This window comes from Xenopus laevis, chromosome 6L (genome assembly GCF_017654675.1).
Source record: "Xenopus laevis strain J_2021 chromosome 6L, Xenopus_laevis_v10.1, whole genome shotgun sequence".
In the NCBI taxonomy this organism is placed as follows: domain Eukaryota; kingdom Metazoa; phylum Chordata; class Amphibia; order Anura; family Pipidae; genus Xenopus; species Xenopus laevis.
In genome coordinates, this window is record NC_054381.1 from 108,955,915 (window position 1) to 108,975,344 (window position 19,430).

Consider the following 19,430-nt stretch of genomic DNA (forward strand, 5'->3'; position numbering starts at 1 on the left):
TCTTTTACCCAGATTTTGCATTATGGTGTTTCAAGTTTTTAAGCAAAAAAACACTCTGGTCATGAGGAATAAAGATAATTTTTTAATTTTGTTTTAACTGATAGAACAAACACATTACTACAAATTAAAGTCAGCCATGGTAAACTTTTACAATCGAAAAGTCATTATATTGTTGATTACCTTTAATTAGGAATTGAAAACAATATCTCCTTATGCCATAGTTTTGCTATTGGGTATAATGAGGACCCTTATAATAATAATAGTTATTGTTTAGATCCCTAGAAGGCTTCTTGATTGCTTGATAACTATGCAATATCTGTTTCTTTGCTGAAAGTACTATTAAACGCAATCAGTCTTTCCAGCCTATTTACATATTCCATCTCCAGTGCATCTGCTTCCAACTTGGTTTATCCACTTCACATAATATGCATTCAGGTTTCACAGATGAAGTGGATAACTACATAATTAGTTTTTATTAACCCAGCCTTTATTATATACTGTATTTTTGCCCATTATGTATCCTCAGAATGAAAATATTGATTTAATTCAATGAATTCTAAACTCTGAGTAAGTCTATACAAAAAGATAAAATAGATTACATTGTATGACTGATCAATACCTTTATATATATTTTTTTCCTGTAAAAGCAAAGGAGCTGCTATGGAAACGCTTAGAAGGGGTGTACTATTTACATAATTGTTCTAAACCAGATGCAGATTTCAGTGTATTTAAAAGAGTTTAAAGACATACCATGTCATGTTTGACATACACCTATTATATTCTTATTTACCTTCTCATCCAACAACATAACATTTTCTTAAAGGTATTGCGTAATTCAGGGCTGCGAAAAGCATAAATTAAAGGGTCGATAACGGAACTAAATAATATAAGTGTACCATTTACATTTAAAATGGACAAGTAACAGGCACAGTATGGATTATATCGGCACAATACATATAAAAGAAGATGCAGAACAAATGGGGACCAACAGCAAATAAATAGTCCAAGTAAAATGGTCAGAGTAATAGCCCCATTAATGTTAGCCCGTTGCTGAACTGAATTCCATTGTCCAGATAAAGATGCAATTTTTTTGGCATGTGATCGAGCTAGAAGAAACATGTGGATGTAAAGACAAACGATCAAAACTAACAATAAAAGAAACATAACCGTGAGACATATTATTGTTGCAGTATCGTGAAAAAGCATAATTATAGCTATTCCGCTTCCTCCACAAAAGGTCCAGATTATTGCTAATATGACTGAAGCTCTTTTTACAGTCATAATATTATGGTAATGCAGGGCATGAAAAACAGTAATGTATCTGTCAGCTGCAATGGCAGATATGCTAAAGATTGACCCAAGTAATGAAAGAACAAAGATCCAGTCCATAACATCATCCATCTTTTTTTCGAAAGGCCCGTTTCGATCCAGATAACCAATGTTGGCCAAAATGATTATGATGGTCTCAAGAATTTTGTACAGACTGAACAACATATCTGAGACGGCCAAGCTACAAATGAAAAAGTACATGGGTAAGTGAAGATTTTTATTTTTTATCACAGCTAGGAGCACCAGCAGATTTTCCAGGAGCCCAACAGTGGAAACAGTTAAGTACACCACCTCTGGAACATGAACACTGGAACATTTGGTGCTGTTCATTGACAGGATTGTCACATTCTTAATACCAGTGTTTTGTCTTCCAATTTCATTTGCTAGGTCCATCTTCATCATAATCAGCGTTCTAAAATGTTAAAATAATAAAATGTTAGCCCTGGAAAGAAAAATACATGCAGTGATTCTAATAGCTGGTGATTAAGGGTAAATTTGCAAGATACCAGGTTCACAGACTGTTTTAATAAGAAAAAGTACTAGATTATGCATCCTACTCTCAATCCAAACATTACACATGGATAGAATTGATATCGCATGAATTGCACACGGAACAAAAGACCATCGAATTTACAATTCTAAGCAAAGCATTCTATCTGCAATTGGTACAGAAGGGAGAAATTGTGTAGCCATTTATGAACGGTGGACCTCCATGATGAAGGTAAGCTTGTTCACCTGGAAGCTTATTGTCTTTTGTTCACGCTCTGCTGTCTGATAAATGGGTAAGACACCATCTTAGATACAATTTTGTTTTTGCAGCTCCTATCCTGCTTTCCTGTTTGGGTTTGATGCCATGCCAGTTACTGAATCTACGGGGCTTCAGCACCATAACCAACTTGCAATAAAAAGTATGGGAACTACTTAATACGTATACAGATATAGGATCTGTTATCCAGAATGCTTGGGGCGTGGAGTTTTATTTGGATAAGGCATCTTTCCGTAATTTGGATCTTCATATCTTCAATCTACTAAAAAATCATTTAAACATCTATTAAACCCAACAACATTGCTTTGCTCCCAATAAGGATTAATATATCGTTGTTGGGATTACAAGGTATTGTTTTATTATAACAGAGAAAAGGGAAATCATTTGAATTATCTGATCAGAGTTTATGGAAGACAATCTTCCTATAATTCTGAGCTTTTCTGGTAATGGGTTTCCAGAAAGGGAATTCCATAACTGTACTACATTTAAACAGATTTCCCACCTATTTCCAGCCAAATAAATGTTGCAACATGTAAAAAAAAGATGTAGTTATATCTGTAGTATAACATACTTGGAATAACTAACATTTCAAATACATTCTGTCCCCCCTTCTTATAAGAATCATTTAGCCTGAGTTTGCCATCAGTTTTACAATGAGAGGGGGGATTTTCACTGTGCCAGGGTATTTTATGCGGATTGTTTTCCAGTCAAAGTGAAAACTGAAGCTCTTGTAGAACCTCATGATCTATGGCAATAGGTAATTTACATGGAAATGTATTTTATAAGAGCACTTTCAAATCTATAAATCATTAAAGGAGCTAAAGCTGATTTGCAGTCAGGATGCTTATATAATCTGCAAATATGGATATTTAGTTGTAGTTTTTGCAATACAGGACCACTGTCACTGAGGGTTGGTTTATTCACTGAGGAAAAGGCCATACGTACAGGTAAATTAAAAATAACCAGAGAAAGTGGACATTACTGGTGGGTTCAACTTGTATGTTTGAAAGAGGAAAATTCATCTTTTTATTTGTTTACTTAATCTGGTCCAAGAGGCTAATATGTCCATTTTGGATTTTTATAACGGAACTGGATTTTTTGAAAGACATTTTAGACATATAGCCAATGTATTCTTTTCTTCTTCAAATGTCTTCACATGATTCACAGAGGGGAGTAGAGAAAGCATTAATTGAAGCATTGCTTCCCGAAACCAATTCATTTTCTCAGATTACAGATTACAAGACAAGGCTTGAGTGGCTTCATGTATATCTTTATGTCATTGTTCAGCAATGAAATTCTAGATAATTGCTGCATATAGGTGTGTCCTTTTCTTTGGCTACTGTAGAACTGCAAGATAAAATCACTGCTTTAGGGAAATTCTTAGACTTCAGTTGGCTTAGAGGATCGAGTTTGTAATAAACATTGGGTAGTCTGGCTCTGGGGCTTTACCAGCCCCCTTTAACAGGATTTGAAGAGTTCTTGTTGATAATTCAGTTCAGATGGTGCCACTGTGCTGAAGAGCACAGTTTACTTCATGATAGTGAAGCCACCACCGTGGTGGCATCACTATCATGAAGTAAACTGTGCTCTTGCTATATTTTTATATATTGTCTGAAATAACAAGAGCTGACCCCAAATGCTGTACTTCAAAGGGAGGCTTGAAATTAAAAAGTCTGAAACCTGCTCTAGACCACTTGCAAATAGCATAACTGAAACTTAAATTTCACTGATTCACTTCTTTGAGGCAGTGAACTTATTGGAATGTTTGAGTTGCTTTGACGGAGTCTTTAGTGATTTATAAAATTATTACAATATACCGTTACTCATACACCTCTTTTGATTAAAAAGTTGTGGCAGTCATTTAGATTAAAAAAAATACTGCACTCATAATAAATATTTTTTCTAATACATATTTCTTACTTTACTTTTTTTGCAAATGCTCCACCCCTTCCACCTTCTTTATTTACTTCCATCTTTTGTAATTTGTTATTGGCTCATGATCAATGCTACAGCATCATGGATAGGATACTTTGTTAAATCTGCAGATTGTTTACATCCATATATGGCCAGCTTAAATGTTGCATGTAAGCTAGGGTGCAAGTGATTCAGAGATCCAAGGCAGGCTGCACAATTTTAACCAATGGTTAAATTATGTTTTGCCTAATGTAGCTCAGTGATATGGGCAAATACAGTGATGGGCTGAGCTTGATAGACAGTTGACTTTCAGCCTAAATGAACTCTGTAAACACGTGACAGCAAATTTGTGCAGCAGAGAACTGACAAGGAGGGAATGATCCAGACAAACAAAACAAGATAATTAGGAACAAGAAAGTTGGCTGTTAAGGCATGGTGTCATGTTAATGAGGAAAGGAATCTGAGTAATATTCAAAGGGTACAACCCCTTGCACATTCCCTTTATGCCATAAAGACCTCCTATCATTATGGTAGCAAATGGGTTCTTAGGATTTTTTTTATGAACAATTTTTCCCCTTTAAATAAAATACCATCATAAATAATGTATTTGCTAAGCAACATTAATGTTATTAATTTAGCATTTACTTAAATTTTTATTTAATTAAACCTATAGTCCAAGATTAGTTTGAATTAGCCTGGCAATTCCACTATTAACAATGGACAAAGATTATTTTATAGTAAGCAACTTAATGGGAAAAATCGTACATTTTACAGTAGAAGGAACCAGTTCTCAACATAGTAAATGGCAATTAAGTTTCTTAAACAGATAAAATAAAAGACAAAGCCTTATCTGAACTTACCATTTAGCTATATAAAATAAAAACAAAGATTTTTTTTTTTTACATCCATTAATTGCCACAATTCAAGTTAATGAGCTTTTAGGCATGTGTTGTAATAGTATTTGCATTAAATTAATTTGATAAAAAACAAATTATTTTTTAACTACAATATTAAACAACATTTTTTACAATAGAAAAAAAGAAGAAAAAAAAAGAAGTGTTTGCTAATTACAGCTTTCTAAATGTTATGCCTACAGTGGTGGGTTTATAAAAATGCATGCTAAAAGCAGCACTATGAATAGAACAATAACTAAATCTGAAATGCAAGAATTTACTTATTACTGTATGACATTAACTGCTAAATGAAGTCTTGGGGGATGAGCGTGCAAGCTTTTGACTGGTGTTGGACCAGTTATTGCATTTTCCTTACAATGGGAGCTTCTACGGAGAAGAACCTTTTGACTAAATGCCACAACAGGTTAGATGATTCTGTAGTTAGATTTGACCATGCCACCATGTCAGAATGTTACTCCAATAAGTGTAGATGACCTCCAAGAACGTAAAAGCACAACAGTCACAAAATGCCATTCACACAGTCCACTGTCAGTAGGACATTCAAAAAATTGACTGCAGTTTCCCTTTCATCTCCACTATTAGTGCCAATCTTTCTTAGTGGTGCTTACTCAAGCTTGATTTAGCTTCTAGGATATGTAATTCCTGTCCAAGTTGTTTTTCTAATTTATACTATTCACACTGCACTCTACCATATAAAATCTTATTCCTGAACCAAGTGCATTTTTTTAGTTGTAATTTTGGTGTGTAGGCAGCCATCTCAGTGCATTGTGCTTGATCTTGAGCTTTCAGATAAGCTATTGTTTCTCCGGTTCAATGTAACTGAAGGAGTCACAATGGGACTTGAATCTTTATTATTGACTACTAATCTCATACTGTATTTACTAGGGAGCGTTTTCTTGTGTCAGGGAGCTGTTATCTTGTTACTTTCTCATTGTTCTGTTTTTTTTTCTCATGTGGGGTCCTAGCAACCAATATTTTTTAATGGGGGGCCCTGGCCACAAATGTTTTTTTTGATGGGGGGGCCCTGACCACCAATATCTTTTTATTTTTTATTAACATGTGGGAACCCTAGCCACCAATATTTTTTTTGTTTTTTTACTGTGTGGTGGGGAGGGCGGACCTGAAGGTGGGGCTTGCGGTGGGCGCAGCTCAGGGGGCCCAGGAAATTTTGTCGTACGGGGCCCTACAATTTCTGATGGCAGTCCTGGGTACAAAGCTCTCAATATTGAGGAATTCTGCAGTACACAACTGAATGAGAGCAGAGATATATACTATTTGTTGGTTGCATTAGTGCACTACAGCTTTTATTTTGCAGCAAAGCAAACAAAGCTCAAGTGATAACTAAACGACTGCAGTTCCTCACGGCACCTGAGCCTCCTAACAGGTTTCCTGGAATAAATCCCTTGTGGATTCTAATCTTACAGAATCTTTTTCTGGGAACATATGCTAATTCTATTCCCTGCTCGAATTATTGATAACAAGTTGTGTATAATGTGTAATAAAATATTTCTATGTTGCATTTAATTGTCTAACCTTACTTGTTTTACCCCCTAAAACATCAGTAAAATTAACAACTGAAATCCATGTTTATCACCTGATCAAATGTTCATGCCTCCATCACATAAACTGTAGAATGTTACATGTTATACATTATACATAGGTACAGATATTGTGTCGTACATACTGTATGTTGCACTCTATTGCACAATGTTCCAGAAAAAGTGAAAAGAATATATATATTCCAATTGAAACAATATATATGTTTTCTTTTAGAACAGTGCCTAAAGCAAACGGAGAGAGCAAAAAAACAGGGGCATAATATGGTGTAGTATTTTCAATTTGTTAAAACACCCTGTGATGAAAAAGTATAAAAATTTAAAAAGTGAAAAAATAAAAATCAGAAAGGGTTTAAAATATGTTATTTTCCCTTTAAAGTGATCTTCCTTTCCCAAGATGTGTAGAAGCAAAAATAGTGTTTTCTGAATCCTTCACCGAAATTTTGTAAAATTGCCTACTTACAAGATAGTGGCAGTTTTATCACATGTAGTTTTGGTTTCCTGTATTCTCCCCTCCTGTCAGTCACCATTGGGCTCCCAGATAGGAATACAAAAGGTACATAGTGGAATAGCGTTTTATTAAAAAAGAAATTTTAAAAACATTAAAAGATTTACACTCACATTTGTTTGCAAGGTTTTGTCACATATAAGCAAGTCCTTTTTTGGAGATGTCTATTGCACAATGTTTATGCATTTCCTCAAAATACTATGGGATCCGTTATCCGAAAACCAGTTATCTAGAGAGCTCCAAGTTACGGAAAGACCATCTTCCATAGACTCCATTTTATCCAAATACATTTTTTAAAAATGATTTCCTTTTTCACTGTAATAATAAAACAGTACTTTGTACTTGATCCAAACTAAGATATAATTAATCCTTATTGGCAAAACCAAATCAAATATTTACATGATTTTCTAGTATATTTAAGGCATGAAGATATACGGAAAACCCCAGGCCCCAAGCATTCTGGATAACAGGTCCCAAACCTTTAGTCCAAAGTCTTTTATAACTTCAGTAATGTCTTCTTTTAGTAGATTATATTATGTATTCCGAATAAGTAGCTTTTATGATCCTTTCACAGTTAATTCAAATGAAAGCTTTTAAAAACCTGTCTACCAAATACCCTGTCATGCTTTTACATCTAAATTATTTATTTTTTTGAAAAATGAGCATGTTTGTTGGCATACTAAATTCAAACATCTAACAGCTCACCAAAGATCAAGTAAAATAGCTCCCTAAATAATTTTGTACTCTGTGTGGCTTAAAGTTTCTCCAAGTGAATAATTTACATTGTTATGGGTTTTTTTTATTTTCCTTTGCAGTGTTTTAAATATTATAGGTCTTTTATGGCACTTGTTGCACTTAAAAATATATATATTAAAATATATCTAGTCTGCAGTAATATGTTGTCCTGCTCCTCACTAGCGATCGGCGAATTTGCACCGTTTCGCTTCGCCGAAAAATTTGCGAATTTCGTGCGTAATTCGCCAAATGGTGAAAAATTCGTGAAACGGCGCCGGCGTCTCGTTTTTGACGCCAGTGCCCATTTTTGACGCCAGCTCCCGTTTTTTTTACGCCGGCGCCCGTTTTGGACGCCGGCACCCGTTTTTGACGCCAGCGTCCGTATTTTCGAAAAAAATTTCCTGCGAATTCGCGCCTGGTGAATAAATTCGCCCATCACTACTCTTCACTATTCTTCCCAGGAATTTGCTGCAAAAGTTAGTGAAAGAGGGTAGAATAGTCTATGTTCACAGACCAAGCTGAATTTTGATTGTTGGTCATACATTACGTTCATTTGAATGTCAGTATTTGCTTTGGCGAGGGAAGTGAGTTACAGACTATAAACATTTTACTCAATTCTTTATTACAAGGTGCAACGTCTGAAATGGAAAAATACACCAACAGTTAAGAACTAGTGATGGGCGAAACTGCGAAAAATTTGCTGGCGAATTTTTGCGGCGGTTCCGCAAATTTATTCACCGGCGGCGAATCGCGGGAATTCTCGTCTGGCGAATAAATTCGCCCATCACTATTAACAACATGGCTATTCCTTAAAGCTGTAGTTTTTAGACTTCTGAGGTTTAAACTGCCCTTTAACATTTACCATTTTCCAGACCTATGGCTCTTTAAGTTAAGGTTATGTGTAGTGATGGGCGAATTTATTCGCCAGGCGCGAATTCGCGGCGAATTTGCGCGTTTCGCCGTCAGCGAATAAATTTGCGTCAAAAATTCGCCGGCGTCAAAAACGGCCGCCGGCGTAAAAAACGGGCGCCGGCGTCGAAAAAACTGGCGCCGGCGTCAAAAATGAGACGCCGGCGCCGTTTCGCGAATTCGCCCATCACTAGTTATGTGTAAACATAGAGGATTTCGCCATAGTTTTAGAAATAACAAACAGTTGTTCAACCCAAATAAAACACACTTTGATGTATCCTGCATTTATTTTACACAGCTTTTCACACCATTATTTCACGGATTTTTTTCTACACAGCATAATAAATATGCCCCTTTAGGTGGATTATCATGGGGTCTGTATGGAAAAATGTTTTTGATATGTAACTTTGAATTAAAAATGTATCTTCCATGATTTTTGAGTTATGGGATAATTCTTGGTATTAGGGTGATTTATGCCCTTGGAACTGGAGAAGGGCCAGCAAATTTTTCGCAGTTTCGCCCATCACTAGTTCTTAACTGTTGGTGTATTTTTCCATTTCAAACGTTGCACCTTGTAATAAAGAATTGAGTAAAATGTTTATAGTCTGTAACTCACTTCCCTCGCCAAAGCAAATACTGACATTCAAATGAACGTAATGTATGACCAACAATCAAAATTCAGCTTGGTCTGTGAACACAGACTATTCTACCCTCTTTCACTAACTTTTGCAGCAAATTCCTGGGAAGAATAGTGAAGAATTCTGTTTACTCTTGCTCTTTGTTTGACTGGCTATTGTATTCCCCATGGTGGATTTAATATTATTTGGGATGCACAGATTCCAGGATTTGGTTCAGGATTCGTCCTTTTATAACAGGATTGGGATTAGGCCAAATCCTTGTGCCTGGCCAAACTGAATTCAGATTCTAATTTGCATATGTAAAGTAGAGGTGGAGAGGAAATCACTGAACTTTTTGTCACCAAAAAAATGTCTTTTTCCATTTTTTCCCTTCCTGTTCCCAATTTGCAAATGCAAATTAGGATTTGCATTCGGTTCAGTATTCTGGCAAATCTTTCAAGAAGGAATTCGGTGCATTCCTAAATATTATAGTACTACATGAGTCAGATGTACAAACCTGGACTGAAAGACAGAATTTGACAATAGATAATTCAGGTGAAGGCAAACCAATGTACAACCAATAAATAAACCACTGGTTGATCTCTGTTTTTAGGAATGCCTAGGTTAGAAGAGATTGTAAGCTCTTGGCCTTAGGCTGCTGATCAATAAAACTTATCTTCGCAAGCTACAAATTCATCACAGAGTGGGACACTACAGCTCAGGGGTCATTTTATAGAATGCTTCCCTGCTGAGCCAAAGGAAAATGAATCCTTTTCATTACTCTTCATGAACATATGTCCCTTGATTCTGCAAGCATATCAATAAACCAGCAGGTTCAGCACATTTTACAGGAACTGGGGTTAGTTATTAAAATAAAAATGTGTATTCTGTTATGTAATTTTACACTGAGCTATTTCAGTAAAGTCATTAATCCTCTGTTTAACCGTGCAGATCCCAACTGGTTTGGTCTTATATTATTCTTTAATGTTCATAATACCAGTTATTATTACGTTTCCAAAAATGTTATAGGAAAAAATGATTGAGCAATAAAAACGTTTTCCTTTTATAAAATTATGCCTAATTAATAATTAAATAATACCTTCCTTCTTTAAAATGATGCCTTATTAATAATAAAAACACCAAGAAATTTATGGACACCTAGTACTATTATATAACATTTAAAATGAAGTTTTGTTTGTTTGCAGCATTCATAAATCAAGGTTTTACATTATTCTTCAGTGCAGAGCGTGTTTATCTTCCTGGCCTTCAAACTTTAGAATATGGAGAATGTAGTCTGTCCTTCAAGTCTGTCCTTCATCTAGAAGCACCTTGTCAAGAATTTGGAAGCTGTGCAACTAATAATAAACAGTAGTTGGTGGAAGAAATAGTTACTGTTTTCTTTAGTAATCTTTTTAAGATTGGTAGCAATTTATCTTCTTACCTGCAGAATCTACTGCACTGACATGTCAGTATCTGTGAGCCTGCACCACAGAGTCTAGCAGTGGCGTAACTACCGGGGGAGCAGGGGGTTTGATTGGGCCAGGGCCTGAGCCCCCGGGCAGCTCGCGTGCCACTCTGTTCTGCGGCCGTTTCCGGCCGTACGGAGGGGGCGGGCCCGGCTGCACGTCCCGCGCCAGGGCCCGTCCCCCTCTAGTTACGTCTCTGAAGTCTAGGTTTCTGGGATATGTGTTATTCACATTTCTGCTACCAGAATCCTTCTGCTCTATCCTAAAAGGGAACCTGCTCAACCCCAACTAAAATCCTTAGCATGGCTGCCTGTTAAGCAACAGATAACATATAAAACCCTTCTACTAACATTCAAAGCCCTTCACTCCTCTGCTCCCTATTAAATTTCTTCTCTTGTCATACTATATGTTCTTCTCCGCTCTTCTCAGAGCCACCTTCTCTTCACACCATCCACATCCACTGCCACTTCTCGTCTCAAAGCCTTCTATCTTGCTACTCCTTACCTCTGGAACTCGATCCCTGAATTCCTCCGTAAGGAATCCTCTCTCGATCTCTTCAAGAAAAAACTAAAAGCCTACCTTTTGGAGCACTAAAACATTAGCCTAATCCTTTGCCTACTGCTTATGTTTGACCTTTTTCATCTCCAATTTGTACCTGTATGTTAGCCTCCCATCGACTTAGACTGTAAGCTCTACGGGGCAGGGACCTTATTCCCACTACGTCTCTTACCACATAGCACTTAAGCTCCTTGTCCTGATATGATTCTGTATATATTTATTATGTGATTTGATTTCCCCTGTGTTTACTTTTATATATATTGTACTTTTATGCACTGTACAGCGCTGCGGCTCCTTAACAGCGCTTTACAAATAAAGTTATACATACATACGTACATTCATTACCTGGCTTGAATGAAAAACTTATCTTTCAAAGAGTTAAAAGTGATGTTCACCCAAATAATTATTTTTATTTTTAATAATATAAATGACATTGTAAGCTACTTCAGTTATAAATCTCATGTATTTCTTATTTAAGATTTTTCAATTGTTAAAGCTATTTGTAAATGTAATTGCAGAAGGGAGGTTTCTATATAGGGGTTGTTTCTTGCTTAAGGAACAAGGTAAATGAAAGTACTTTACATGTAGTGCATGAAAACAGAAACACGTTTTGTACACTTTGCACCAATCACAGTGGGGTAACTAGTAATACCACCTCCGGCAAAAATCTTAATTGGGGCTGGGCACACATTGATTCCATCCTGTCTCCGCCACCCACTCCCTGCAGGTAGGAAAGCGGCTTATAAGGAAAGGGATGCCTTCAGCACCCCAGCATTGCACTCTGCACCTTATGTTAGATTCTTAATTTGGTGCAAGGAGTAGAGCGTAGAATGACCACAGACACAAGTGCTTATTGGCACACAATTGCTTCTGTTTTCAGAAATTTATGATGACCCCTTATATCTCTCGCTATTCACTATGACTTCCCTGACTCACCATTCTAGAGACCTGCGTAGTAGTGATGGGCGAATTTATTCGCCAGGCGCAAATTTGCGGCGAATTGCCGCAATTCGCGAAACTGCCAGCAATTTTCGCCAGTGAATTTGCGCCGGCGTTAAAAACGAGACTTCGGCTCCGTTTCGCACATTTTTCGCCATTTTAGCTGCAAATTTGCAATTTTTTTGGCGAACTAAAATGCCCCAAATTCACACATCACTACTGCATAGGTCTTTTTTTTAAGACCTGCACCTAACCCAGACCTGCTTCCCACTTTCTCAACCCAATGAAGTTTCACCCGCAGTGAACGCTGCATCAACCGGAAGTGGCATCACATTAGAAGTTTAGATTTTCTTCTCTTAATCCTTGAATGTAGTGGATTGGGTACCTGCAGGCAACCTGCAAGGTGGGAACATGATGTATAATCCAGCCAAGTCCTGGTTGCTTTGCAGGTACCCAACCTGTTGCAGGACTCTACAACATTCCACTGAAACATTGCACCAATAGTCGGCATTTCTAATCAATACTTAAATTCCCACAATGCCATGCATGTTCTGCATTAATCAGACCTGCGAAGAAGGAGAATAACAGAAGAGTGTAAGGCACTGTGTGAACTGAAGTCTTACCACAAGGAGACAGATATTGCTTACATACGGTTTAATTTGCAAATAACTTTAAAATCAAGCAAACATTTTTATTCATGTATGTTAGAAAGTTGCTTAGAATTACATTTTCTTTTAAAATAGAAAATGAAAAAAAAATCATTTATTGGGTGGACAGTTTTTAGAGCATAAAATGAATGATCAATGTGTAAACTGAAATCTTGACCCATGAGGAGAATTGGTATCTGATGCATTCATTAGTCTTGTAAACTAGAAAGGCAAATGCAGTGGACAGGCAGATATTGCTTACATGCAGTTTCATTTACGAACAACTTTAAAATCAATGAAACATTTTTTATTAATGTATGCTGGAAAGTCGCATACATTTTTTTTAAATATAGAAAATGGAAAAAAAAAATCATTATTTGGGTGGGCAGTTTTTAAGAGTATTAAATGAATGATCAATGAAGAGGAATATGTAAAGATGCACAGATTTTACTACTACTACACGTATGGGACCTGTTACCCAGAATCCTTGGGACCTGGGGATTTCTGGATAATGGGTCTTTCTTTAATTTGGATTTTCATTCCTTGAGTATACTAGAAAATCCTGTAAACATTGAATAAACCCAATAGGCTGGTTTTGCTTCCAATAAGGATAAATCATATCTTAGTTTGGATCAAGTATGAAGCACTGTTTTATTATTACAAGGAAAAAGGAAATAATTTTTAAGATTATTTGGATAAAATAGAGTCTATGGGGCAAATTCACTAAGCGCCGAAGCGCCGAACGCTAGAGTTAATTCGCTAGCGTTTGGCATTTTCGTTACTGCGCAAATTCACTAACGAACGCTGGCGTAGTTTCGCTAGTGTTACTTCGCACCCTTACGCCAGGCGAATTTTCGTTAGCGACGTAACTACGCAAATTCACTAACTTGCGCAGTGTACTGAACGCTACCTTTTACGCTAGACTTCCTTCGCCACCTCAGACCTGAGTAGAGTAGATAGGGATTGTTTCAAAAAAAGTCAAAAAATTTTCTAAGTCCCAAAAAACGCTGGCGTGTTTTCTACATTATGGGTGATAGGCTGAAAAATATCGAAAAATTTTTTGGGGCTCCCCTCCTTCCCCCCTACATTTCCTGACTCATGGCAACTTACCTAGACAGTGGGCACATGTGTAGGGCAAACTAAAATTTTTATTTGTTGATTTGAAGGTTTTCTAGCCATTTGTAGTGCAGATACGTATTCCTCCATTGAAATTTGAATTTGGCGCCGTATGCAAATTAGCCTTCGCTAGCGTAACTTCGCTTTACATAGCGAATCAACGCTAGCGCAACTTCGCAATCTTACGCTACCCCTGAGCGCAACTTCGGATTTTAGTGAATTTGCGGAGTGCTGGCGAAACTACGCCTGGCGAAGTGCGGCGAAGCGCGGCGAGTCGGCCTTTCCGTAATTCAATGCTTTCTGTATAACAGGTTTCCGGATAATTTATCCTATACCTGTACAGTGTATTTTTCATACATGGGAGTGTTAGCATATTGTAGACTCCCATGGGGTCTATGGAAAACAGCCCAAGGCTCCATAGCTGCCTGAGTTTGCCAGCACTCTATGGGGCAAATTTACTAAAGGGCAAAGTGACTAACGCTGGTGAAAATTAGCCAGCTTGATGTCATTTTGTTACTTCACCAATTTACCAACGGGCACAGGTGTAACTTCACTAGCGAAGGAGATAGACTCTAGCGGTAATTCACTCCCTTCCGCCTAGCGAAGTTGCGCTCTGGTGAATGGACCTAACTAAGCAAATTCACTAAGATGCTGATTTTACTGAATGTTACCTCTTGCGCCAGACTTGCATTCGCCACTTCAAACCAGTAGACCAGTAGATAGGACTTCCTCTAAAAATAGTTGAAAAAAAAATTCCCAAAAAAGGCTGGTGACTTTTAATTTTTCAGGGTGATAGGCTGAAAAAGATCGTAAATTTTTTCTGGGGTACCCGGCTTCCCCCCTACATGTCCTAACATATGGCACATAAACTATACACTCATGTGTATGGGCTCATGTGTAGGGCAATATAACAACTTTTATTAAGGTTTCCTGGGCTTGTGTAGTTTAATGTATTTGCTGCAACATATACGTCCATTCAACTTTAACTTCCCGCCATATGCAAATTAGGCAACGCTAGCACAACTTCGTTCACTTGCCGCAGTAATGCTAGCACTAGCACTGCCAGCGTTCCACGCCCTGGACGCAACTTCGGATTTTAGTGAATTAGCGTTATCCTGGCGAATCTATGCCTGGCAAAGTGTTGCGATGTGAGGGAAGCCGTCGCTGGCAAATTTTCGGAGGTTAGTGAATTTGCCTCTATAATGGGTAGTGAGCAGGTAGTCAGCCAAGGTGCATCTAGATGGAGGACAGACTTCATTCTGCAGAATACCCTTTTCGCACTCCCGCCAACAGACTGACTGAAAGCAAGCCCCCTTAGCTGAAGTATAATGTAAAGCCTGATATAAGCCACAAAAACAAAACATTAAATCACATAGAGACAACTCTGAAAGGCTAAGATAATATTCATTGTTCATTGGTGTCAGGGTCACTTTATGGCATTTGTACAACTATTTGCATAAAAACCAACAAAATATTATTCTATGTGCAAATTGATAGCTGCAAAATAATAACCAAATTGTTCAAGCTACAACTTGCAAGGCTGTGGCTGGAAAAATCAATAGATAAATTGTATCTGCCAGGATAATGATACTTGGTTTACTAGTCCTTGAGTATCAGCTGTACAATCTCTATGTCTGGCCTGTGCTTGAGAGGAAAGTCAGGTCACTGCGGAAGTCTGCTGAAAAGGTGAAAGGGTAATAGCTGGAAGGTAAGGCTCTGACTGCGAGAATGGAAACAGAAATCTGTATTCACAGAGATGGAAGCTGTTATATTAGGTAGTGTCCAGACTAGCAGAAATTCATATTTTTTGTATGTTTTTGTTGTTTGCTGTTTTCTGATTAAATGATCTTTGGCTGGCAAGATTTTGTGCTTCTTTGCTGCATTTGCTGGGTTTGCATTATTTTTTTCATAAAAACATTTATCAAAAATTATACAACTTACATCATATACTCGATGCAGTATTACATATATCACTACATTGCCTATCATTGTATGGCTCGGTGTGTCAGAGTATGAGACTATAGGGCACATTTACTAAAGTGTAAATTTTCTCTTCATCTAGCTTCACCAAAGTTCACCTCACTTCGCCAGGTGTATTTACACAACACATCTCGTATTTACTAAAAATCGTAAGTTCGCCTTTTCAAGAGAAATGTGCTGAATTTTCTCCTGTGAGGATTCACCACTATATTTCCCTATACATTAGTAGGGGAGAAAATTCTCAAGAGAATTTTTTCTAGAGATTTTTTACCAAGGATAAAATTAGCAAGGGCAAAATTGGTGGAGATTTAAAAGTGGTTGCTCTATCTTTATAATGGAAGTTCAACAGCCTGAACCTGGAGAAATTTCTCTTGGTGAAAATTAGCTCTTGTGCTGTTCGTGAATTGGTGAATTCTCACTGGAGAAAATTCACCTGGAGAAGAGAAGTGAATTTACGCCAATGCAAAGACAATTTTCATCATTGCGAAGGTAATTCTCCAAAACTTGGTGTATTCTCCCTTTAGTAAATTGGCAATGTTAAGGGAAATCTTCATTTTTGGTGAAATTACACCAAATTTTGACTTATACCCTTTAGCAAATGTGCCTCTATATGTGTCTATGAGTTCATGCATGTGATTCTCAATCTCTTTGGCACAGAAGTGCTAGGTCATCAGGTCTAATAGCAAATCAGATTTTTACCAAGAATTTCACGCTTTTTGTTTGCTAAAATTGGTGTAAACTTATGAGTTTTCATTACACCCTTACAGAGAAATGTGTGATGAGTATTACACAATTGCCATATTATTACCTCCAAAAAGATTTTAGGGATTAATTATCATAAAGCAAAAACCTGCCAGTCACTGTTTAATATTGCCTATTTAAGATTGCTCGTCCTTAAAGCTGCCAAAGCTTTTCTTTGTTCCAAAAGCCTGTTTGGATAAATCACATGACTGGGGGCACCCAAGAAACTAACAGCATGTCTAGCCCCATGTCAGTGTGGGCTTTGTGATGCATGAAAACCACTGTAAGCCATGTGATACCTTGTTGGTCACTGGGACTACAAAATAGGTGGGTCACTGTGCAACACATGTGTGTACCACTTCATTGGGAAAATGGATTTGGGGCCACTCTAAGTTTCAGATGTACTTAGAGGGCAATGTATTATTTTTGATGCAGTTAATCACTATTAAAAGCTTTATCATAAACGATTTTGCAATGGTTGCCATATACCAACTTAGTTCTTCTACTGATACTTGTATTGGGGAATATGCTGTTGGAGAGAGAACAGTGATTGCACAACTACTGCTGCTGTAGAGGCTGAAATGGAATTGCTGGAAGAAATTAAGTGAAAAGGAAAGATGTATTGCCAGAATTATTGAAACACTAATTATTTATTGTGGAGGTCTTATAAGGGAGGTGTTTTCTTTCAGAATGACTCTCTCCATTCTACATTTGACCTAATCAAACAATGCCGCTGGCTGGCATTAAATTAATGTGTAAAGGATATTTAGAAAATTGTTATGAGGCACAAGTTATGTAATAAATACAAAAATAGAGCTCTTACAACATTCTGAAGGTCAGAAAAACTTGTAAGACCTTGAAAAGAACAAAATGCAAGTTGATATCTGTTAGTCTATGCTTATCCAAATGTTTTCTCTGCTTGTGGATCAGGCTGGTTGAAATATTCAAAGCACAAGTCAACAGCACAGTCACATTGTGGGTAACTAATCCTAACTAAGCAGTTTAACAAAGAATGTCTCTTAAAGAGAAGTGATTGCCAAAACATCTCTGTTATTTGGCTTTTCTATTCTCCCATCTTTTTTTGTATTCTTCATTTGGGCAGTTTATATTTGTATTTCGAGCAATAGGGGTTATGTAATAAGAGGCAGTAAGTAAGAACCAGGTCTTGTGACCCATAGCAACATCAGATGTTTGTATTCTAATATCTGCTAAATGGTTGCTATGGGTTACTAGACCCAAACTATGCACACTTAGTGCCTGTTATTACAATCCACATTGTATACAGATGTATCTCCTTGGTATTGCTTACTCCTTATTGTAACACTTTACATAGTTTTCTTATGTGACTGAAATCTCATTCATGGCACATATTTCATTTACAGAGTGCGCTCGACGTCTAAGGGACAGATGTTTTCAAATTTGAGAATGTTTTTTTCTACATTCCAGGAAAATTAGCCCCGGATTTCTGAGCAGGCCTAGGGAGGCATAAATTGGGGGACAGCATCACCACTGGGGACTGGAGATTCAAACCACTGTCAGAATCTCTGCCAAGTCCCCAGTGGTGATGCTGTCCCCCAATTTATGCCTCCCTAGGCCTGCTCCCCAGTCCCCAATGAAAGAGATTGTACTGAATAAGTAGAACCAGCAGGGTAAACTACAAACAGCAGGTTGGTGAGAGCACTGGGGGCTTTTCTTCCTCAAATAAACACAATTTTCAAGGTTCAAGTAGATTCTTAAAAATGGGGTGTTAGGGTTTAAAAACTATTTTATAAAATTCCTAAAAATTGTACCTTATACATTAAGAAAAGACACTGATCATGAGCTTGTTTAGAGGGCTCCGCATATTATCTACACTTATAAATTTGTGCCCAACATGAAAATATATGTAAATATAGATTGAAAAGTAGAGCCAAAAAAGAGAAGAAAAAAAAAACAAGTGATGAGAATTTACTTTAATTTTAATGAAGGTTTATGCCACAATACAAATATCTTTATATAGTGCTGCATTTAGTGATTTGGATAAGCAAAGGATCAAACACTAGGCGGAGAGGAGAGTGACAGTAATGTCCTACATGAATGCATGCCTACATTTATCATTCTTCCTTAATTAAAACATAAGAGCCATGTTCACATGGAAGTTTACTTTGGAAAATAAATCTACTTTTTAAAATAGTCCCTGAAGCAAAACATCACCGTTAATATCATAGTATACTGTGTACTGTTCTTTTAACTACAAAGCTATCTTACATGTGATATTTAGCAAAATGAAAAGTGATTCCTCATCTAAAAAAAAATTAAGAGTCAAAATGAGTAAAGGCTAAATATATTAATTCAGAAGAGAGAAAAATGTTCTTACCTTCAAAACTTTTAACATAAATTAATCCTTTTGTTCATTTGTTCGTTTGGAAGCAGAAATCTTTTGACATGAAGGAAGTCACAAACTCTATGCAAGCTGCACAAATGGATAGGAGAGTGAAAGAGAACAGCATGAAGGCTCAGCACTTGTTTAGAAAACCTTGACTAAAATGTCACCCTAGATTAATGCTCGGCAGCAAAAATGTACATTCTGTACGCTTTCCAAAACATGCAGTATATCATGGTTAAAGACTTTAAGAAAATCTAATGTCTTGGGCTATAATTATTATTTATTAAATGTTGAAGCAGGAAATGTAGTCAGAGTTGGGCTGATCTACTTTTTGTAGAAAGGAAGTATAATGTCTTCTAGTATACAAGGT

General features: G+C 37.0%; 1 protein-coding gene across 1 annotated transcript; it reads right to left on the reverse strand.

Moving 5' to 3' along the window:
• Positions 1 to 69: 69 nt before the first annotated feature.
• mc2r.L (melanocortin 2 receptor L homeolog) lies at positions 70 to 19,182 on the reverse strand. The gene is made up of 2 exons (XM_018267182.2): positions 19,052 to 19,182; positions 70 to 1,741 (listed from the first exon to the last, which is right to left on the reverse strand). Exon 2 carries the CDS (start codon positions 1,729 to 1,731, stop codon positions 787 to 789), a length of 945 nt encoding a protein of 314 aa, XP_018122671.1. The 5' UTR covers positions 1,732 to 1,741; positions 19,052 to 19,182; the 3' UTR covers positions 70 to 786.
• Positions 19,183 to 19,430: the final 248 nt, after the last annotated feature.

What these genes read in the sequence shown, in the direction of transcription:
- mc2r.L (XM_018267182.2), bottom strand. Translation starts at nt 1,731, where the DNA reads ATGATGAAGATGGACCTAGCAAATGAAATTGGAAGACAAAACACTGGT.